Genomic DNA, 24,902 nt, shown 5'->3' on the forward strand with positions numbered 1-24,902 from the left:
AGAAACGAGGAAAATTTTGACAATCCTATTTGTCACAAAGGTAACTAATAGTCTGAGAGAAGTGAAACAGTTTCAATAAGGAGTCAGAATTAAGTAGTTCACTAATAATTATTTTAATTTGATTCTATTGACTGCTTCTTATTTTATAATGAATTCATTTTTCTTTTATTTCTGCTAGATCCACATTTTTACTCCACCTCAGAATATCAACATGACTGATTTAGCACTTGAGAGTTCAATAAAAATTTTGGATTTCTATGAGGAATACTTTGAGATACCTTACCCTTTACCAAAACTTGGTAAGTAGACAGTATTAAAAATATTTTTATTGCTGTTGTTTTCATGAAGGCAGTGGGTTGGAAGAATCACTAGAGGGGCATTGGACAAAATACTTGCACTCTTTTACATTCTAAGTTGAAACTCTGCCTATCTGGAGTTTGCTTTCTAGTATTCCTGTTTTGATAAATTTAGAACCAGTGAAATACTGGAAGCAGCAATCAATTGTTATTCTCAAAATGTGTGAACTAGTGTCTTCACTAGAAATAGTTATTGTAATATTCAAAAATACTTCACTTGCATGTTGCTGTTGTTAACAGTAGTATAGAATCATGTAATTATTTAAAATATAGAAGCTCAAGCCCTGCAATATATTGTATTATAGTGTTCTTAAATGCTTCCTGTATTGTTCTGCCTCACTTCTGCAAGTGATTCAAATACTTTCATATTGTTGTGCTGACTGTTTAAATCTTTCCATTCTCTGGAACAAAAAATACTCATTTATTACTATATATAAAAGCAAAGATTTCTAATACTGATGCAACAATTTAAAGAAAATAGAGTCACCTAAATTTATTAAACTGTTACAGTATCTACTGAAGAACCTCACACTCTTTGAACTTTGTTGTACTCTTTGATCTACATTCTCTGAACTCTGCTGTCCTCCAATGTTCAACAATGTCTCCTCCACTATTTTATCTATAAATAAATTATCTACAACAAAACACATTCCTATCAAAATGATACTACTGTTCACTTCATACCATTTCTCATGACATCATCCAAATGGAATCTAAATACTTTATGCTAGATATATAATGCATCTATCACAGAATCTTTGGGAACTAAAACATGACAATGTAATCTTTTTCAACAACTTGTAACAAATTTTGGTCTCAAGTTGAACCTGGACTGGGTGTTTTTTGTCCAATTAGAAAAATTTTCATGAACAAAATCTAGCTGAATGCTTACAACTAAATACTGATGCCACCATTAAAATAGCAAATCAAAGTTGTTGACTGGAAGTCAATCACGCTTTAAATAAGCTAACTTCACTCTAAGAGAAAAAAATGCTGTAAGAACTGAGTAACTGGTTGAACAAAATGCAGTCATGTCATGTCCAGCTCTATTCACTATTAGCTGATGTAGATGGTCATAGCTGTCAAATACAAAGAGCCTACAATACAAACAGCCAAAAACCTACAAAATTAAACACTATACTAAGGTAGCTGACATTCAAATTCATTCACTCACCCTCTCTCTGTTTTTGTCTCTCTTTCTTTCTCACTCTCTATCTGTTTCTGTTTCTCTCTCTCTCACTCTCTCTCACTCTCTCTCTTTCTCTCTCTCACTCTTTCTCTCTCTCACTCTCTCTCTCTCTCTCTCTCTCTCTCTCTCTCTCTCTCTCTCTCTCTCTGCAAATTTCTCTCTCATTTTCACATAACTACAGAACCTGTCCACAGCTATCTCAATGTATAAAAAGAATTTTCTTACATTACTCTGCAGTTCTTTCTTGGATGGTTGTGTCCAATAAAACTTTTAACAATAAACATATGAAGAATTGAAAATAACAACTTATCCCAGCCATTTTACCACCACAATTTCTTTCTTTTTCCATCTTACTATTATTCACAACTCAAAACTACTTACCCCTGCTTTAGCATTTCCACATTCTCTCCAAATTCATCTTTTATCATACTAACAATGATGGTGGCAACCCTGAAGTCAGGTGAGTTGTACCTGTAATTCAAAAGTATAGCATTATTACACATTGTCAAGCTAATTCTGCCTGAAGTTTATTTAGGGTACAATATCTGTGGAATACTCAGCCACTTATATTTTTAATTCAATAAACAGATAATTTAGTTGATCTAAATCTGAATGCTTATCCTTTAGGCTATAAGTGATCTATCTACTTTATATGTATATATATATACACACACACACACACACACACACACACACACACACACACACACACACACACACACACATATATATATATATGGATATGTATAAATGACAAGATTTCTTGAAATGAATTGTTGAATAGTAATAATAATAATAATAAACCCAGAAGAAATAGAAGTGAAATCAAATATGTTCTGAAATTGCAGAGTGAAAGAATTATATTGTTTAATAGAAGCCATCTGACGAAAACATAAATAACAACTACAATGACAACAACAATAACAATACTTAAGATATAAAAATTTATTCATTTTTTTTCTAGATGATGAATTTTAGGAATTTAAAAAAAAAAATTGGAATTGAAATTATTTCTAACAGCTTCTTTGTTTGCATTTTTCCTCTCATTTTCTTTTTCATACTTCAAATATCCGTAAATATTTTATATCCAGAATTTCCATTTCTGTTTTATTTTATTTTCTTTTATTGTTGAGAAACATAATGAAAGAAAAAATATTATGCATTTTTATATGTTTTATATTCATATTCAACTGTGAGAAAAATGTTCAAATCTTTAACATTTTCTGTCATATATCCCGAATTGAAAATAATATTGATTCTGTTTGCCATCATTTCCATATTTATTTTTGCCTTTATTATTAGTATTGATATTATTATTATTATTATTATTATTATTATTATTTTGCATTTTGAGTCGTGTATATGTTCTGTTATTGTTGATGTCATTTTTATGGAACATTTGTTTGTTTTATATCTTTCTTTGCATCTACTTCAAAGCTATTTAGAATACTGTATTACACATTTTCAGCTTATGTTATTAAGAATCAAATATAGAAATTATTTTTAAGCTTTCAAACATAAGAAAAACACTTGAGAAAAACATTTAAGCTCAGTTTTTCTCTAAATCACTCATTGTACTGCATTTTGTGTTGTTATTTTTTATTCTAAATATTGTCTTTGGGATTTTTTACTCTGATTAAATTTGTGTAAAGCAAATTCAATATGAAAAAAAGGATATGCCTATGTAATATTTATTTACACATATGTATGGAATCTATTTAAAATAGTTCAAAAATATTATGTATAAGAGAAGGAGACATTGATTTTATGTAAGAATCAGGGATTTGGTGTTAAAGTATAATATCTATTGTTAATAAATAGTTTTTATTGTAGTGGTTATTATGAAAAAAAAAAAAAAAATAGAATTAAAATATATGCATTGAAAGCAAAATAAATAAATAAATACTGTAGAAACTCTCTTGTCTACAGAAATCAACTAGAACTGGATAATTGATGTTGCAAACAGAGATATGTTTAGTGGAAAATTTTGTATGTTTTATATTTCTGAATATAAGCAAAGTGTAATATTCATTGGAAGAAGATTATATAGATAGGATGCAATCCTTTTTCATTCATTTATCACAGTGCTGTACCCTCCCACCACTTAGACAAATTCATTTTACTTATTGATTTTAACTGATGGTAAAGAGGAAAGGTCAGTCACTGCAACAACATAGGTCTGAAGTTGAATCCTGCCAATGTTAACTCCATGTATTCTTCACTGTTCTTTCTAGCTGTCTGTCTGTCTGCCTGTCTCTGTCTTTGTCTGTCTATCTATCTGTCTCTCTGTCTCTGTCTCTCTCTCCCTCTCCCTCTATTACTCTCAGCAAACAGCACTTGTAGATGAAGAGTACTGCTAGAAATTTTAAATCTTTTGCTCTTTTACATGACAAATCAATTTATTCAACTTCTAAACTGTTTATAACTCCATTTAGTCCACACACTTCCAATAGTGGACAACATAACTACTCAGATATTTTTTAAAGTGCTTTATTAGTTATAGAACTACATTAACTCTCCATATGTTTACTTCAGTCTGTATACTGTGCTGGCAGAGCTCCAACATGAGCATGGCCCTAATGTCTAAGACAAACAAGAGAACTAACAGTATTACTTTAAAGTTTTATCTGACTCTTCAACATGTTCTGGGGTGGCTCTAAGATTTCCTTCTATCTCAGGAGGGTCATTATGCTAATAATAAACATACACACACTGGTTCAATTTCACTTCTTTATTATTGTCAGGTAGTTAGTTGTTTAATCAACTAAGTAATCAATTGTCTGATTAATCATTTGGTTAATTAGTCATTCAGATGTGCTTGCCAAAGTCCTTTCATTACCATTCATGACCTCTTCAAATGGCATGCCCTCTCTACTCCAGGTCAGCTTCAAATCTGAGGTCATGTCATTAAGAGGTTGTGAGTGGAAATGATATGACTTTGGCAGACACAAGTAATTGCTTGATTAACTAAATCAAACACTCAATTGGTTACTTAGTTAAATAACTAACCAATTGGAGAATAATAAAGATAAGAAAAAGATACAATAAAACTTCTGAAATACAACGAATTCTGTTTCCACATAAGTTTGCATCGAGAATCTTATGAAACAAATACAAAAACATAAAAGTTCTAAGACTGAATTTCCTAAGAACTTGTTGAAAACAGGCATGGCTGTGCAATTAAGAAATTCCCTTCCCAACAATATGATTTCTAGTTCATTTCCACTATTGGGACAGTGCTATTATAGCCTCTAGTTGACTAAAGCCTCATGAGTGAATTTGGTATGTATATATGGGTGTGCACATTGTATGTGTTCATGTTTTTCTTTACAATGGAGCTCTATGAAAGATGAGCTACAAGTGTTGTTGTCATTACTTCAAATCATCTAAATGCTTTACATCTTTGAAGATGTGTGAAATAAGAGATGTTTTACTTGAAAAGCAGGTAATGTTCTAAAAACATACCTGTCTAACCCAACCATAGAAAACCGAAGGTCAAAATCAAATAAACAAACTAATCTAATTTCTGCGAAGTCACTTGATAAATTTTTTTCAGCCTCATATAATTTGGTAAATTTGCATGATACAACAGCTAAATGTGAAATTTGTGTGTACTTTTAAGTGAATTGTGAAATAGAGCAAAACGATACTTGTTAATATTGAAGAACACTTATGTACAGTAACTATTTTCTCTCTTTGGGTTGGTTAGCATGTAGTTGAAATAGTAACAGAGGAGGTGCAATGATTTGTTGTAGACATAATGGAGAAAGTACAGGAAATATTCTTTCTGATGTTTATGGTGTTGGCAGTAACTAATGACAGAATATTTTGGTATCTGTAGAGCTTTCAGAGATGATTGTTATGAATGAATTAACAAAATATATGTATGAAAAAATATGTGTGAGTGTTTGATGGGATAAGGGAAATAATTTTGCTATTAATTTTCAGGAAGACAAAAATCAAATATAGAAGTTGCGATGATAACATGCAGATAATAATACTATTTGCAGATTGGTGCTAATGGAGATTAGGAGTAATAATTGTTCAGATTGGTAGTGGAAGATAAAAAGTGGGAAATATAAATAACAACATAAAAATATTTTATTTTAAGAGAGTAACATTTATAAATGGTTGCATCAATCTTACCAGCATTCACCATATGAATGTTACATTTTTCTCTTTATACAACTTATAAATCAAAAGGCCTTGCTTTTAAGAATGACTGTTTTCCTCCCTCACTCCTAAAATGTCTTGCAGTATTTCATTATCTGTCTTTGTGTATGAACAGCCATGCTACATGGCAGTGAGACATGGCTGTGGCTGCAGAGAATGTGCAAAGGCTTGAAAGAAATGGAGCCAGCATTTCTGCTGGATGTGCAATGTTGGTATGCATGTGTGACAGTGTGTAAGTGTCTTAAGAGAAAACTGGGTAAGAGCAGCAGCAGATGTAGTGTGCAAGAGAGAAGACTGAGCTAATATGGTTATGTGATGCATATGGATGAGGACACTTGTGTAAAGAAGTGCTAATTTATAATTTGGGAGGGAAGCTGTGGAAGGGGTAGACTCAGAAATATGTGGGATGAGATGATGAAATATGATCTTTGGTTGTTGAGTCTTACAAAGGAGATAACAGATGACTGAAACTTCAGGTAAGTTGTTGTGCTTAAGAAGATACATAAAGGTAAGCAAACCATGGTCATTGCCAGTGCTGATGACATGTAAAAGGCACCCATGCCAGTGACACATAAAAGGCACTTATGCTGGTGACATGTAAAAAACACCCAGTACACTCTGTAAAGTGGTTGGCATTAGGAAGGGCATCTAGACAGATGCCAGGAGCCTGGTGCAGCTCTCTGGCTCACCAGTCAAACTGTCTAATCCATGCCAGTATGGAAAATGGGTGTTAAATGATGATGATGATTTTTGGTTTATGTGTTCAAATGTTACCATAGTCAGCTTTACATTACATTAAAGGGTTTGATCACCTGTCTCTTTCACCTAAAGTATGTGATTTGGTGATGGAGTTTGAAATAATAATAAATAATACCTATTTTTTTGTTTACAACATTATCATTAATTTGGAGTTAATTACTCACAACAATTTAGTAGTTGTTAAAAAGCATAAATGCTGTGATTATATGTTAGACTTTATACCTTTGTTAACAAATCTGGATTTCATTGTTATCTAGTCTGAGTATTGTTGTTATTGTCAACCAATCATTCATTCTTAGTAAACCTTCTTGTACTCTTAAATGATAGCTGTTTAACTGGCAGCAGTTTTATCAAAGCTGGTAAAAATCTTTATATATATATTCTTTAGTTAAAAGTAAGATGTGGTTGAAAAGATGTATAGTGTTAAATCTCCTTAGCTTCATTGAGTGGGTACAGGTATGGCTTTGTGGTTAAAAATTTTATTTACCACTACATGGCTCCAGTTTACTCCTACTATACTGTACATGAGGCAGGAGTCTTCAACTGTAGCCATGGGTTGACTAATACCTTATGTGTAGAATTTCATACGAAGAAACTTTGAGGAAGCCTCTATTATGTAGTATATCCATAATATATATTTGTATATATTACATACATTCACCAATATATATCAGCAAAGGTTATATAAAATGTAGAGTAAAAATCCAAAGACCAGAAACTGTCCGTCCAACAACAGCCCATCAAGATACTTATGCTGTACTCAGATACAGACACTTCCTCGTCTCTTTCATCTTCATAAAAACAATAAAGCCATGATGGTTCCAGTGAAAATGATCTACAGCAATGCTACTTTGCAACATTGCAATATGAAATAAATAAAATATATTACTAGGCATTTGATACATGAAAACTTCAGTTAGAAAATCTATGAATAAGAAATGTTAAATCACAAATTACTAATAAATAGAGCTAAAATGTTTTTTATATCATCATCATCATCATCATCATCATCGTTTAACGTCCGCTTTCCATACTAGCATGGGTTGGACGATTTGACTGAGGACTGGTGAAACCGGATGGCAACACCAGGTTCCAATCTAATTTGGCAGAGTTTCTACAGTTGGATGCCCTTCCTAACACCAACCACTCAGAGAGTGTAGTGGGTGCTTTTACGTGTCACCCGCACAAAAACGGCCACGCTCGAAATGGTGTCTTTTATGTGCCACCCGCACAAGCCAGTCCAGGGGCACTGGCAACGATCTCACTCGAAAACCCTACGGGAGCCAGGCAGGCGGTACTGGCAACGGCCACGCTCAAAATGGTGCATCTCATGTGCCACCCGCACAAGAGCCAGTCCAGGGGCACTGGTAACGATCTTACTTGGCTTGCCGGGTCTTCTCACGCACAACACATTTCCAAAGGCCTCGGTCAGTAGTCATCGCCTCGGTGAGGCCCAATGTACGAAGGTCTTGCCTCACCACCTCAGCCCAGGTCTTCCTGGGCCTACCTCTTCCACGGGTTCCCTCAACTGTTAGGGTGTGGCACTTTTTCACACAGCTATCCTCATCCATTCTCACCACATGTCCAAACCAGCGCAATCGTCTCTCTTGCACACCACAACTGATGCTTCTAATGTTCAGCTTTTCTCTCAAGATACTTACACTCTGACGGGTATTCACATTGACATTACACATCCAACGGAGCATACTGGCTTCATTCCTTGCGAGCTTACGTATATCCTCAGCAGTTACAGCCCATGTTTCACTGCCATGTAGCATGGCTGTTCGTACGCATGCGTCATACAGTCTGCCTTTTACTCTGAGTGAGAGTCCCTTTGTCGCCAGCAGAGCTAAGAGCTCTCTAAACTTTGCCCAGGCTATTCTTATTCTAGCAGCTACACTTTCAATGCACCCACCCCCACTACTAACTTGGTCGCCCAGATAGCGGAAGCTATCGACTACCTCTAGTTTTTCACCCTGGAATGAGATAGAAGTTGTTTCCTGTTTGTTTGCAGTCTTTATTGCACCTGAACATCTGCCACAAACAAAAACTAACTTGCTAGTTAACCTGCCTTTGATGTTGCTGCACCTCTTATGTGTCCATAGCTTGCACCGGGTACATCTTATAGAGTTACTACCTACTCCTTTTCTACATACTGAGCAGGGCCATCTACCTGAAGGGGTTTGTGTTTTATCTACCTTCCTACTTATTAGGATTTTGGTTTTAGCTAGGTTCACTCTAAGGCCCTTCAGTTCTAGACCTTGCTTCCACACCTGAAACTTCTCCTCTAGTTCTGATAGTGACTCCGCAATTAGGGCAAGGTCATCAGCATAGAGGAGCTCCCAGGGGCAACCTGTCTCGAACTCCTCTGTGAGGACTATGATAAATAAGAGGGGGCTGAGGACGGAACCTTGGTGGACCCCTACCTCTACCCGGAATTCATTGCTGTACTCATTTCCAACCCTCACCTTACTGGCAGCATCTCTGTACATGGCTCGCACAGCTCTCACTAACCATTCTTCTATCCCAAGTTTCCTCATTGACCACCAGATAAGGGATCGGGGGACCCTGTCAAAGGCTTTCTCCATGTCAACGAAAGCCAGGTACAGAGGTTTATCCTTAGCTAGGTATTTCTCCTGCAGCTGTCTCACTAGAAATAAGGCATCAGTAGTGCTTTTACCTGGCACGAACCCAAACTGCATCTCATCTAAATTGATTCGCTCCCTAATTAGTTGGGCTATGACCCTCTCTGTAACTTTCATAACCTGATCTAACAGCTTGATGCCTCTGTAATTATTTGTATCTAAAGCGTCACCTTTACCTTTGTAGCAGTTGACTATGATGCTGCTACACCAGTCATTAGGTATGACTCCTTCGTGTATCACCTGGTTCGTAATACGGGTGACTAGGCTATAGCCAACACTGCCAGATATTTTGAGCATCTCTGCAGTGATTCCTGATGGGCCGGTGGCTTTCCCGGTCTTCATACTCTTAATTCCTTTATCTACCCTGGTACTATCAACTCGGATAGCTGGTCCCTCTATTGGGTCGACATACGGCAGGCTCTCTTCCTCTCATTCATTCTCTTTATTAAGCAATCTATCGTAGTGGCATCTCCAGACCTCTTTCTTTGCATCCTCATTTAGTGCAAGCGTACCATCATCCATGCGAACACATTTCTCTCCTACAACATCACTATTCTCTCTCCTACACTGTCTTGCAACACGAAATACCTCGAGTCTTTGATCCTCACGGCGCAGAACATTGGCAAATCTTTTCTTATCTGCTTCCCCTCTGGCTAAATAAACCTGTCGCCTAGCCTCCCTTCTGGCACATTGGTACAATTCCCTGCTACCACCGTTCTTCCAGTCCTTCCAAGCCTATGTATTAATTATTTAAAGAAATGATTTGTACAGACTTTATATGTTTTTAATCTGCTGTATAGACGCTACATATTTACTTCCAGATTTCAAGAATGGAAATTTAATGATAATCCCATTAGTCTTAAATACATTTGATCAATCTAAAGCACACTTTCCATAGTTTATTCACTGATAATGTGAAAGCCTCTGTATGGTCACTCAACCTCCTAGAAATTGTAACTAAATTTTTCCCCAGTTTAGATCAACAGTTTTAGAAAAAAGACACAATGTCCTGGATGCAAAATAACTGTAAAAAAAATATTGGAATGATCATAGATGGGATACTTTTGAACATATATCTGTTTAACCATGATTAACATGTGGCTAAACAACAAAAAACAGATATAGAAGCATTCAAGTAAACACACACACACACTTTTAAACTAATAGTAAGTTTAGAAGCAAGCCAACAATGCCTTAGTGCAACAGCTAAGCAACTGGGAAATGTTGAAAGTGATAAAACTCAATTTCTTGGGAAGAAAACAACAAAGATAATGGGAATCTATATTCTGGAGTTTCTTGAAGGACTCATGCCAAACACCAGTATTGAAATCTAACAAATCCTCAAACTAGTTACCACTGCATAATCCTGAATGTCTCACCTTCTCATTGAAATTCAGGATCACTGTAACAGCCTAGGATTCAAAGGCCCTCAATTTTGCATTTTCTTGCCAGAAAAATTGAGAAATCTGCATGGAGTGAATGTACACACATCCAAAAAGCATCTGGTTGTTTTACTATTTGTGATTCCAGATGAAGCAACATTACTCCAAGAGATGCTACTGAAGGTAGCAGTAACAAACTCTTCCAACCACCAAAACTCTAAGAAACAATATAAATTGCATAGGTAGTGCTTCAACATGGTCACAGTCCAATAAAAGAATACATTTACACACACATATGCACGAGCACACACACACACACGTGTGTGTGTGTGTTTTGTACTTGCCTTCATTTCTGTTGGTAGATTTGTCATAACTCGGTGTTAAGAACCTCTTCAGTTTGCATCCGTGTTCTTGTCTGTTGATGCATAAAATATCTGTCTCTTAGAAATTAATAACAACATTGAAGTTTCATATGTAAACAATGTATATTTTATTAATTTGTTATAAATTCTCTCTAATGAATTTGAGAAAAAAATATTGTTTGTACATCATTTATTAATTTTCCTTCAAACAAACTAACAGTAATAATAAATAAACAAAATATATTTTGCACCACTCTTAATAATGGTGTATGTGTGTGTAATTGAGAAGCTTTTGAGAGGTGTAGAAGTCATGTTCAGGGTTGATGTCAATAAGTAGAGCATTAACAATATATTCATTGAGCTTGCAGTACATGCCAATCAGGTTTCAATTCTCAGTCACATTCTTCTTTATTTTAATTCCCTCGTCTGTAACAGAGTAGTTAAAGACCAGCTGATTATGAGAATATTTTTATTCAGGTGTTGATCTAGTTCTTGTAACTAAATCTGTTTAAAGAATTAGGGAAATAATTTCAAATGTGGAAGCAATGCCTATAATCAAAAGATCACAAATTAAACTTAGCAAAAACCAACTTAGTTTACAGGAAAGAAGAAGGAATGCTACAATCATCTAGAAATTTGTTATGCATATTCTGTAGAAAAAGAATGGACAGAAATTCCATACTCTGTGTCCAGTGGATGCAAAAGGATTTGCAAAAGTCAGGTTGACAGACTTGAAGAGTTTCACTTATAGCATATCTGCAGCAGTAATTAGCTTATCACTCATGAAATAAATTCTTTGACATGCTCAGAATGCTCTGTAGTAGTTGTTGATAGCTTCTGTTATTTAGGTAATCTAATTAGCAGTGGAAGAATGTGTTCTGAATGTTTAGTACCCAGAGCAAGAATGGAGAAGATAAGGCTAAGCGAGTTATGTCTTTGATGACAACAAAAGGATTGTTTTTCTGAGAGAATAATAGATTGTATAATGCTCATGTTTTAATTGTGAAAATGTATGGCAGCAAAATATGCATCTTGAATGCACTAGGTGAGCAAAGGTTGAACAGAATGGAGTTGAACATGATCTGGTAAGAGAAAGTTTGAAAATAAGAGGTATTAGATGTAGTTTGTAGAAGAGGCAATTGAACTGGTATGGACAAATAGGAAATGCTGTTTGGTAAACAACTGAAGGGAACCTTCAGAAGGAGAAGACCAAAAATGTAATTAAAAGTACGAAAGGAAAGTTATTAACAGAAGATTTTTGGAGGTTGAACCTGATTAAAGTCATCCCTAGCTCATGCCTCACTGCAATGGTTTGTGGCTCAGTCAAGGATATCTGTATAGGAGGATAAAATGAAAACTCATCTTATAAAAATGGTTATTAAGTTTCTAATTAAAACTAGGTTGGTTGGAATTTGCATTAATGTAAATTTAGTTCTCTCTAAATCTACCCCTGGCATAACCATTTACATAACTTGTGACTGTGAGGCCATTCCAGAATTGTGTATGCTTCTTGACAGTGTTTTAGATAAATACTGAAATGAAGTGCACAACCTCAATCTAACAGCTTGCACATTTCTTCAAACCTTGAGACAGGAAAACGTTGCCTTTAAAATAGGCCAGTGAGGAGACAAGCATATTAAACATGTAAGCAATCAGTGGATTTAACAAGAAATATAGGTACATAATGGATCCTCCAGCACAACTTCTAAAGTGAGCTAGGAAGAAGAAAATAACTTGGTTTAAACTGTTTAATCTTGATATCTGCAAATATAGAGGGAGCATTTCTCAAAAATTCATAAATAAATGCCACAAGCTTGTTTATGTTCACAGTTAGTTTATTCTGTCAAAATAACATTTCTTTCAATATTGCTTGCTAAAATGCATACTGCAGCCTCTATTCCCTTGTCACACCTGCAAATGTTTAAACCAATCCATCATTCCTCAGCAAGCATTCTAACATTTTAAGACAGTGGTTTATAGGACAGCCTTCACTCCAACTGATGGTATCCAAAGATATTAAATCAGACACACAACCAATGACTTCAAAAAAAGTTTCATTTACCATATGTACTCTTAGGTTCAGACATTAGGAAAACTCTACCACTTTGTCCCATTTTATTTACAGATGTTAGGATCAGGGATTTGGGCTTCACAGTATTAAATGGAGAAAGCTCAGCTTATGTCTTTGTTGCACATATTGAATTCCTTAATAAGAAGACTCTACTCTCATAGGACTGCCATCAACAGTGCTTCCTATTAGTAGATTTTAAACCATTGTATGAGAGAAACTTTCTCACACTAGTGCTGAAAATCTACTTGCATCAGTGTTATTCCATATTCAGCTGCTGCTACGACTTCCAGTGGTCACTTAGTAGTCACCTAAAAAGTCACCATTAGATTAGCTAAGCAGACTATGTGATGTAAACTTTAACCTTATTAATTATCCAATTACAATCAGTACTCCTTAAATTCCTAGCTTCTTTGACAATTAGATCAGCAGTATCTGTGAAACTTTGAGAACTGCAATATTAAGTCACAAATTGTTATATACACAGACACACGCATTAACCTATCTAAGACTTTAACTACTCCTAACATAAAGTTCTATTGACCACTAATATATTTTTGTAACATAGAAAGAATATATATATTTATGTGTGTGTGTGTGTTATTAATATTTGACAGAAGTAACAGAGTAACTGAAGGGGTAAGAATTCCATGTGTTAGCACTTACAAAACTTTGTGAATTAAAGTTTGATAAGTGCTAATGTACGAAACTCCCAACCCTTGAGTCACTCTGTTACCTCTATCAAACATTAATAGATATATATATATATTTATATTCACGTTTTGAATTCTATTTTTCCTGCTTGCATTGCCAAACCTTTATGTGTATATGTATATATTCATATATGCATTTGTGTGTGTGAATGTGTTGTATGTGTATGCACACACACACACACACACACACACACACACACACACACACACACACACACAATTGTTAACATTGTGTGTGCTTAAACCAAACAATTGTTTGTACATGTTCTTATATAAATTTCTGAGTGAAACTAAACATTTTCACTGTTAAATATGTAGATGCATGTACGAACATATGCAAACACCCTGACACAAAACAACATTGGCAAGAAACAAACCTTGTTGGGTTCCAGGTAACTTTGTTTCATTTCTAATCAATATTCATAAGATACATCCATCCACAATGCTCCAAATCCACATCATGTGTAGATAAATCCACAAGGCATATATAACACATTAACTCTGCATGATGTTTTATCCTCATTTACAATGCCCATTAATAAGACACAAGAAAAATTATTTAAGCCTCTAATGTATAGTGTTAAACATTTTTTCATTCTGTGTATTCTGTGAATATGCATATGAAAAATATTTTGCCATTAGAGATTTATCAATATTGGTAAGCTTTTCACATAATGATATTTGGACAATGTCATCTTAACATGGATATTACAAGACACCCAAATTCACCACACTTTAATGGTTTTGGTAAATATTAGGCAGAACAACTAGAGAATAAATAAACAAATATGCATTATGGAATGTTTTTCTTAAGTATAATAAATAATAAACACCTAAAAAAGATATAGAAATAATATACAGTATGCTTCAAATTATTTCTGCTGCTGTTTCGGATATATTTTCATAATGTATTTCATTGGGTATGAAAATATCTGATATTTGGTTAAATTTCTAAATGTTGCAGATATTAAGGTTATCATTTTCCAGACTATTTGCCTCATCTATAAGGTAAATATCGGCAATAAAATCATCATCATATTAAATCTGCTTCCTATGTTAGCATTGGTCTGACGTTTTAACAAGATCCCTTGTGTCATGCTCCAGTGTCTCAGTTTTGACATGGTTTGGTTTCAATGGCTGGAAGTCTTTCCTAATGGTTACCATTAATGAAGTGTACTGGGTACATTTTTTTGTGGTACCAATACCCTAGAGGTTGTCTTAACATAAGCAAAACTGAAAACAACCCTATTTTTCTCTACCTGATTCACTGACCATTTTATGGAGTGTGCAGGGTACTTTATTCATGGTACTACCACTAGTGAGATCATCTTGTGAATTACTAGAGTAGAAAAGGATAGGAGAGAGTGAGAGAGAGAGAGAGAGAGAGAGAGAGAGAGAGAGAGATGGCTTCAGGTGAAGTGCTGAGAGAGAGTAAGTTATGGTGAGCTGAATAAATTTTTCATAGTTAGAGGGTGGTAATGGAGAGAGTTCAGGAAGGGAGAATGGAATGGACAAAAGGGAGGAAGAAATTGATGAGAAAGGGCGAGGGCCAGAGTATTACGTGTGGTGGTTAGGCTGGGCAGGTAGGAATCCAGTGCTATATTATAAAGGTAAATATGGATGGAAAGGAGAAAGAAATGAGGGTGTTGAAGATCTAGAGAGTCTATGGGGAGATGGTCAGGGAAGGAATGAAAAGTATGGGGATTGTGATGTCAACTAGTAAGAGCCAAATGAGAGTATGCTGAGGGAGCTGAGAAACCAGCCTGGGGGAGACAGCTGTAAGGCAAGGAGAGAGAAATGGGTGAATGCAGTGGAAAAATAAAAGCAGGCAAGTATCACAGAGATGAGGATAAAGTAAAGCAAAGGATAATGCAGTAAAATCATCCCAAGTAGAGAGTTTGAGAAGTCTGTAAGAGAAAAAAAGGTTGGGATGGAGCAACAGATGAATATAGTAAGAGCATCCCAGCTACCATCACTAATTTTTTAGCCTTCTGTCTACCATGGGTTCCTGAAGTGCCGCATGTTTCCAATTGTCATGGTTCTTTGTCATCTTTTTTTTTTGTGAGATTCAATAGCTTGAAATCAGTTTTCTTCAGTTCATCCCATATGTTTTGAAGCCTTTATCATTCTCCACATATATCATCCAGTTTGAGCTCTCATCACACTCTCTCAGGGTGTTAGATAACAGCCCGATTATGTAACCCTGTGCTCCTCAAGGAGGGCAGTTATGGAAGAAAATATGGCGACTGCTCTCTACTGTTGGAGGTGAAATGAAACATCCAGTTTGTGGATGCTATGAAAAAGATGACAAACAAACCAAGCATGGGTTAAATTAAGAGTTATGTTCCTTGGCACCAAAAACGGCCTCTCGAAATGTTCCAAGGCAACGAGTCTCCTGGAAAAGTGAAAATGGTGAATGTGTGTATGTTTTAAGATTGGTGGTTATGTAGGGCTGGAATGTGTGCAGTGGTATTATATGTGTAGAGTTTTGTGGGGAGGGGGGGTTAATGCTATACACTACACCAAGTCCACTCTGAAAATGGTTGCTATTAGAAAAAGCATCCAACTCAGCCAGAGAAAAAGCCAAGAGAAAATGAAATGTACAAGTGGGATGTGATCCTCCAGTCCATATTGGAGAGCAGTAAGTCTGAATAAAAATCTGACTCAGACTTGAATAACTTGTCCAAGCCAAGCCAAGCCTACATGATAAGCAGACATAAAATGATGATAATGATGATAGTTGTAGTATTGATGAAACTGTACAAGTGAAATGAATAATCTAGAAAAATATTATTCCTTTGACTTATGAAGGATCATTGCAAATAATATTTTATAATCTTTAAGGTAGCAAGCTGGCTGAATGAATCATTAGCACACTGAGCAAAATTCTTAGAGGCACTTGTCTGTCTTCATGTTCTGATTCAAATTCCACCAAGGCTGACTTTGCTTTTCATCCTTTCAGGGTCAGCATAATAAGTAACAGTTGAGCACTGGGTTTAATGTAATCAATTTATCATCTCACCCGAAATTGCTGGCCTTGTGCTAAAGTTTGAAATCAATATTTTATAATTTTACTCTCAAGCCAATTTCTCAAAGATAAGATTTAGATAATTTGCTAATGACAGTATCTTATAACTTGGGCTTATACAAAGGAGCATCACCATGGTTGATTAACCTACTAGAAATAGTTCACAATTTTTCCTCAAGTTACACCTTACTATTTTGTAAAAAGATGAGCAACATATTAGATGATGTTGCTCTTTATGCATAATGACCAGGAGAAATCATGGCTGAATTATATTTGGTCATAGGTAAGCTCAATCAAGACTGAAACTGGTAACTCCTTTGATGATCCTAGAAAGAAAATATCTCAAACAACCTTGTTATTGCGTTCCATTCACTCACAATCAGAAGGACCAGAACTAGATTGGATAAACATCAATTCTAAAGCCACATTGTTTGCTCTAACTTCCATCATACTTTCTGTAAAATATTTTATTTCAAGAATATTTTTTCAGAAATATACAAATCCTTCTCCATCATTTTTGACAGTTTATTCCCAACTGTACACAAATATATACAGAACATAACTACATACACACACACGTGCACATAACCCCATATGATATTAAATACTTTGGACTTTTGGATTCCATTTATCAAATTTAATATCCTGTGATATTTCTCTAAACTCATGGTTGTTGTCTCTCTATCTGGGTGAAATCTCCAAGACGTATCGAATATTACCTATGAAAAGCTTGGCAGCTAGTTTTTGTTGCTTATTGTCTGCCACTGCGCTATCTTTTATCATGGTAGTAAGAGGGGAGAATGGCTAGTCAGGTTGTAACTTGTTAACATAAACTTTGAACAACTTCCTCTCAAATGACAGCAGTGAAGAATATTAAAATGTTTAGCTTTCAATAAAATTCTCCCATTTTTCCATTAGTGATGTTTCATTGCAATCGTTGGACTACCCTCACTTAACTTTTGTTATATTTTTGTCTTCTTTTATATTAATTTCCGTCTAACCAACAACAGTATTGAAAATAGACTTTAATAATTATTATGGTGGTGGTGATGATATCAGAAATTATTATTATTATTATCATGTTATATTGATTTTTTAAAATTGTTGTTGTTGTCGTTTTCTGTTATATTATTATGTGTGATTTATGTAACTAGCACTGTGAAGTTATGCTAATTTCTCAGTGAACCGATTCCATTCATTTGGTTATGATTTTGAGTTGAAAGTACTTTACTGAAGTTGCTAGCATATCTTAGTTAACACAGTAATTTTACTACCTTTCATATCTCATTTTGTGGCTTTTTATGTTTAACTAAGCACTCATTATTTATGCATGATTCCTGGTTGATCTGTTTGCTGTAAATTATTGAATATTGACCTGCTATCCTACATATAATTCCTTCACTCTCAAGTATCAATTCCTGATGAGTCAGCTACAATGGCGGAGTCTCTATAAATTGTGCAGTCTCTTAGAAATAGTAGCTAAATCTCCCTAAGGTCACATTTTAAAAGAAATAATGCATTACATAAGCTACTTCTAAGGTCATGGCTAGAATACTTTTAATGAGAATTCCTGATCAGGACAGACCCAGAATTAAACAATAACAATAACAGCCACAGCTACAGATGAATACCTTTAATGATAACTCTTGGTGAGTGCCCAACAGTGAATTATTTTCATCTTGACTGGTGGCATAGTAAGAGTTTTCAGCACTCAGGAGCAAAGATAATTTTAGTGTTTACCCCTCACCTTAATTAACCAATATGATGGTGTAGAGGGAATTTTCCGTTCTTTTACAACCATACCTAGAGCTGCTGATCCCTATTCCCTCCACTTCCTGTGCCTTTGTCTTTTTAATACCTTAAACTGTTTTCTGACATGTATTTCTCTACATGAACCGTTTTATCTCCATTCCATAGTTCATTAATTCATTGGAGCTTGAAATATTTCCTGTTTTTGTTGCTTAAGAATTTTTCTCCCCAAATTTTTACTGTCACTAAAAATACAAGCGCCAAGGTAGAATATAGATTATTACTATATTCAATTTTTGTGACTGTAGTATCTTACCTTTTTATATTTGCATTACTAGATTTTTCAGAATGAAAAAAAAAAAATTTTCTTTCATGTATACGTCGTACTGTAATGGCTTTTTAAAAAAAAATAATGTAGGTGATAGATATAAACAATTAAAATAGGTGTATTATCATACACTAAAGATAAGTAAAAGATAATAGAAAATAGAATTGAAGTCCAACTTGGAAAATGCATCTGCTAAACTTGGACATTACAGATCAGTCATCCAGTTCAGCTGCACTAGCTGGATATTGAGTGCATTTAGTAGAATTCATTCCATTCCAAACATTTTCCATACTTGCATGGATCAGACAGAATTTGTCGAGATAGATTTCCTGTAGCTGGATGTTCTTCCTGTCAGTAAACCACTCTTGTTTTCAAGCAAGTTAATATTTCCCCATGGTTGAATGTGCTTGCACTATTTGCATGATGGTGATGTTGTTCAGAATACATAATGTACATACACCACTCTAAAATATTGACAGGCTCTGTGTATCATGAAGGTAATAGAAGTTTGTTTAATACAGAATACATCATTAGTGCTGCAATACTGGATTTCAAAACTTATGTTGTACAGGAAGACACACTTTTTCTGTCAATTTTAAGCACAAGGCCTGAAACGTTGAAGTAGGGACTAGTTGATTACAAACTTCACTTCCTACTCTTGATCCTCTGTTCTTATTCTTTCTTATATTCAGTCTGAGAATACATCCTGACACCTTGTAATCTTGTCTGCAGCAAAATACCAATTCTTGTTGCTCTGTATACTTTAGCCTCTCAACATCTGGCATGAGGCCAAGTCCTTCTCTGCTACACCCTCATTCAGATGAGGGTCTTCTTTTGTCTTGTGAGTTTCTTGGCTAGCCCACTAGTGCTAGTGCCATGAAAAAATGCACTCTGCAAAGTGATTGGCATTTTGGGAAGGCATCTGGTTATAAAAACCATGCCCAAGCAGACATTGGGGCTTGACATAGCCCTCTGGTTCATCAGATCTTGTCAAACCATTCATCTCATGCAGTATGGAAAACAGACATTAATTGATGATGATGGTAATTAGTGCACACACTTATGAAGCTGAAGGATATTGGAATCAAAATTCATCTTATTAATTGTATTATTGATGTGCAGAAAAGTTCCATCCTATATATGACAAAAATTCTAAGGAAGATTATTGAGGTTTGAGGAGACTTGTTGTCACCAAACCTCAGTAGAACGTCCCTGCTAATCAAATTTGTATGAAAGAACTTTTGTATAATTATAATAATAAAATTACTTGTTTCCAATTTAGACAAAAGGCCATTGACTTTGAGGGGAGGAATTAATAGATTAGATTGCTGCTAGTTCTTGGTATCTTAATGTATTCCCCAACTTCCAATGAACTAATGCAAAGTTGACATCAGCAGGATTTGAACTCAGAACATGAAAAGCCAGAACAAACATTCATGACATTTCTTTTTTTTTTTTTTTGACAATTTTGCCAAACCAATATCCAGTATAATAACAATAACAATAATAATAATGATAATGATAACAGTAAGACTTTACAAAATAAAAAAAATGCAATGAGTGATTTTGATTTTTGTTATTAAATAAAAGCGATGCATCAAATATCTAGAAACAGGAATAGCAACTTAATACTATCCATAGACTTGCCATGATAGTATTAGTAATGGTGATTTAGTTGTTGTTGTTGTTGTCAGTGGTGAGGATGTATTTTTGCTGATGCTCTCTTTTGTAAGTTTGCTATTAGTGTAGCTGAATCGTAAACAATATTCCATGATTAAATTGCTATGGTTGGTCCTGATGCACATCTAAATATATTTTTAATTTCATGTTGTGATCTACCAAAGCATATGGCATTCAAATCAAATAAACGTGTGTGCATGCATGTGTGTGCGTGTGCGTGCTTGTATATACACACTCACACATATACACATACCTACTTACACATTTTAGCAATATAGTTTATGACATATATAATGTAAATAAGTGAATTGTATATGCTGCACACATAGTGTTGTCATCCATTTTATATTCAGTATGCAATGAATGTTCAGATGGACACATTTTTACCAGCTTAGTAGATAACAATCACTTAAAATTTCCTTTTTTTTTCCTCTGACATCCATGTAAATGAAAAGAAAAAAATTCAGTAAAATCATTTCCTAGTTTGAAATGATAAGTGACAAAAGTCTTTGGAAGTCCTCGAGACTCATTAAGCTAGTGCATAAATCTAAATTCATTAGAGTTTAGCAGATCAAAGATGAATATGCTCCTGGATATGATACACATCTAGTGCAGACATCATTCCTAAAAGAATTGATTCCTGTTCTTAAAACTGTAGTGCACTCGAGCACTGTATATAACAGGCTTGTTATCATTGTTGTTATTAAGGTAGCGAGCTGGCAGAGTCATTACTATGCCAGACAAAATGCTTAACAGCACTTCATCTGTCCTTATGTTCTGAGTTCCAATTCTGCTGAAGTCAACTTAGTTTTTTTATTTTTTGGGGGATTGATATAATAAGTACCAGTTGAGCACTGGGGTCAATGCAATCGACTTAATCCGTGCCTTGAACATACTGGCCTAGTGCCAAAATTTAAAGCCATTATTATTATTGTTACTAAGGGAGTGAGTTGGCAAAATCATTAGCATATCAGGCAAAATGCTTAGGGGAATTTCAGCTGTCTTTGCATTCTGAGTTAAAATTCCACTGTGGTTGATTTTGCCTGTCATCCTTTTTGTGTCGATAAAAGAAATACCAGTGGAACACTGAGGTTGATGTAATCGACTTACTCCTTTCCCTGAAACTGCTAGCCTTGCACCAACATTTGAAATTATTGTCATTATTACTTTTATAATCTTCTTCACCCAAGATTGATCTTATTCCTAGTAGAATTTATGTAGGCCGCAGGTTAACATCTGTAACACTAGATATCCACATGCTTTCAATAAACCATTAAGTACACAAAACCCTTTGGATGATCTTACCTGTTTCTAAGAGGTAAACTTTCTGTAGATGCTCCGCAGGATATTCCACTCCAGCCTTCTTTATCTAGTTGTCTATTTCATCACTCACAGTCACAAATGCACCAGTTGCCACAGGTACAATCTTTACAGATTCCATGTTCCAAATCCTCACTCAGAAATTTTAAGAAATCTATCCAAAGATTGTACCATGTACTTCTTGCTTCCAAGTCCCTTTTTAAAAAACCTTCCAATGTAAAACTTTCACAACTAGAGAATGTCTCAATTTCTAATATTCAGTGTAGTCAACTTGTGGCATTCTGGAGCAATATGTGTCACTGTGTCATCCTAAATTTCAAATGCTCTACATTTTGCTGAAACCTCCCCATACAGATACTTTCCCAGTTGTTTCTTTTCATTACTTCATATTGAGTTGCTATAATTAGGCTCCCTGCTTCTTTTCTGCAAGTGGCACAATTGTTAGCATGCTGGGTGAAATGCTTAGCAGCATCTCGTCCATCTTTATGTTCTGAGTTAAAATTCCTTTGAGGTCAACTTTGCTTTTTATCCTTTTTGGGTCAATAAAATAAGTACTGGTTGAACATAGGGATCAATGTAGTCAACTTACTCCCTCCCACGAAATTGCTGGCCTTGTCCCAAAATTTGAAATCATTATTATTATTATTATTATTATTATTATTATTGTTGTTGTTGTTGTGAAGGCAGTCAGCTAGCAGAATCATTAGCATGCTGGATGAAATGCTTAGTGGTATGTTGCCCATTGCTACGCTTTAAGTTCAAATCCTGTCGAGGTCAACTTTACCTTTCGTCCTTTTGGGATCAATAAAATAAGTACCAGTTGAACACTGGTGTCGATATAATCAACTTATCCCCTGCAAACAAAATTGCTGCCCTTGTAGAAAAATTTGAAACTGCTTATTTTTTTTTATCTTTCCATTATTTGTAAATCCCAACACTTTATGTATTTCTTTGTATTTTCCCACTCAGCCTTCGCACTGGTGGCAAATAAAAGAACTCATCATCATCATCATCATCATTATTATAACAATCTGGCAGAATCATTTGTGAGTTAGACAAAATGCTGAGATTCATTTCTTCTAGCTCTGTACATATGTTCAGATTCCACCAAGATAAACTTTGCTTTGCATTCCTTCTGGTCAGCAAAATAAGAACCAGTTAAACACTGGAAGCAATGTAATCAACTTACTCCCTTTTCCTGTGAGTGCTGGTTTTGTACCAAAATTTGTAACCATTATTATATAAAGGTAATTTTTTAACTGGTTGTTCAATATCTTAACCAATCAGAAATTTAAACATTCATAAATTAAAGACAAATGTTTATTGAGGCTGTTTTAATGTATTCTACATCAATTTATTCATGACAGCAATAAATTAATCTGTTTTAATTAATCTGTTTTGTAAATTCAAATATTCATTTGAATTATCAACAGTTGAGTAATATCTTAGTGTATGAGTACCTTTCATAATATCAACCACTTTACAAACAAATGTACAAGCTTAAGAGATCAGTAGCTTATGAAATAGATTTCTCTGGTGCTCTCTAGTGTTCTCATTAATAGTACCATCTAACAACTTAATTATGTACATGAGAAAATTAACTGTACCAAAACTGAAATACACATCTTTACAGAGTTTGCCTATGTCTCTTGTGTATTACCTTCAAAATAAGTGCTCAAGGAAATGTTCAAGTGTAAAATTTATTTTAAAAATCCATAACATTTTTGTTTAATACATTTGCCCAAACATTGAACTCTGAGTCAAATATAGGATTTCATTCTTTCCATTCCATTAAAATGTTTATTTCCACCAATTCTGATCAATATTGAGGGAAATGTTTTCTTTTATTGAATTTAATATCAATATCTTCTTGGTTCACTTCTGTCACTTCAATATTCATAAACTTGCCTCAATTACGACCTAGAACATTCTCTGCCTTCGTTGTCAGAATTTGTAAATTCATCTGCGAAACTACTGTCATATTTTCTATAAAATCTTCGACTGAAATTTAAATTAGTACAAATACACAAAAGGAAAAGGTGTTTGTGTGTGTGTATGTGTGTGTGTGTGTATGTATGTGTATATATTCATATATTTATATCAGTAGCTAGAGCTATATATACAGAGAGAGAGAGAGAGAGAGAGAGAGAATTGTATAGGGTACAATTATACTTAAGAGCACAAAAAGCTATTATGCATGTATGTTGAAAGAACAGGGAAAATACGTATCCAGCGTGTTCTTTCAGCATATAGGCATAATTGCTATGCAATTAATTATCTCTATGAATGTATTTTACCTAAAATGTTTTTATATACTGGCCACTGATAAAATTCATTAATTGTAATGATTTTATCCTCTAATCATGTTTTATATATATATATATGTGTGTGTGTGTGTGTGTGTGAGTGTATGTATATCATCGTCATTTAACGTCCATTTTCTATGCTGGTATGGGTTGGAGAACTTGACAAACTGATGAGGCCAGGGGTCACACCTGGTTCCACAGTCTGTTTTCGTTTGGTTTCTACAGCTGGATGCTTTCAATGAATGTGACATTGAAATCACGCATATTTGGCAGCTATTTCTAGCATGCCCTACTACCACGTGACAGTTATTTGCGTTCATACCGAAATATTTACCAACTTTTTTTCCTTCCATTTATTTCTTCTACTTTATGGAAGTCAATATTTTCTCTGTTGACACCCATCAATGTTAATTTTGCTTTTCTCCCAGTTCTGTGCTTTCTGGAAGAAAAGCCCTCACTTTATCTCAAAGCTACAAGAATTCACTAACATGATTTGTTTATTTTTTTAAAAGATTTCACAGAGGAATTAGATACAATGGGTTTGGGCCAGTTTAAACAAACTATAAAATTAGCTTTTTTTTCTTTTTTGAGGGCTTTAGAACCCAAAACCTATGTGGGTTTTTTTTTTGTTTTTTTTTGCTTTAGAGTTAAAAAATGCTGATTTTACAGTTTTAAATTTTAAAGGGTCTAAAAAAGACTGAAAGATTGATGAATACAATATTCTTTTCTACTCTAGGCACAAGGCCTGAAACTTTGGGGGAGGGGGCCAGTCGATTAGATCAACCTCAGTATGCAACTGGTACTTAATTTCTTGACCCTGAAAGGATGAAAGGCAAAGTCGACC

General features: G+C 34.7%; 1 protein-coding gene across 5 annotated transcripts in view; it reads left to right on the forward strand.

Moving 5' to 3' along the window:
• Positions 1 to 24,902, forward strand: part of LOC106869101 (endoplasmic reticulum aminopeptidase 1) — a 1,176,109-nt gene that overhangs the window by 607,076 nt on the left and 544,131 nt on the right. For all 5 annotated transcript variants that reach the window (XM_089357447.1, XM_089357445.1, XM_052970645.2 and 2 more), the window contains exon 4: positions 179 to 299. In XM_089357447.1, the coding sequence (XP_089213573.1) occupies positions 179 to 299 (121 nt within the window). The remainder of the gene's footprint in view (positions 1 to 178; positions 300 to 24,902) is intronic.

This window comes from Octopus bimaculoides, chromosome 9 (genome assembly GCF_046866305.1).
Source record: "Octopus bimaculoides isolate indiv1 chromosome 9, ASM4686630v1, whole genome shotgun sequence".
In the NCBI taxonomy this organism is placed as follows: domain Eukaryota; kingdom Metazoa; phylum Mollusca; class Cephalopoda; order Octopoda; family Octopodidae; genus Octopus; species Octopus bimaculoides.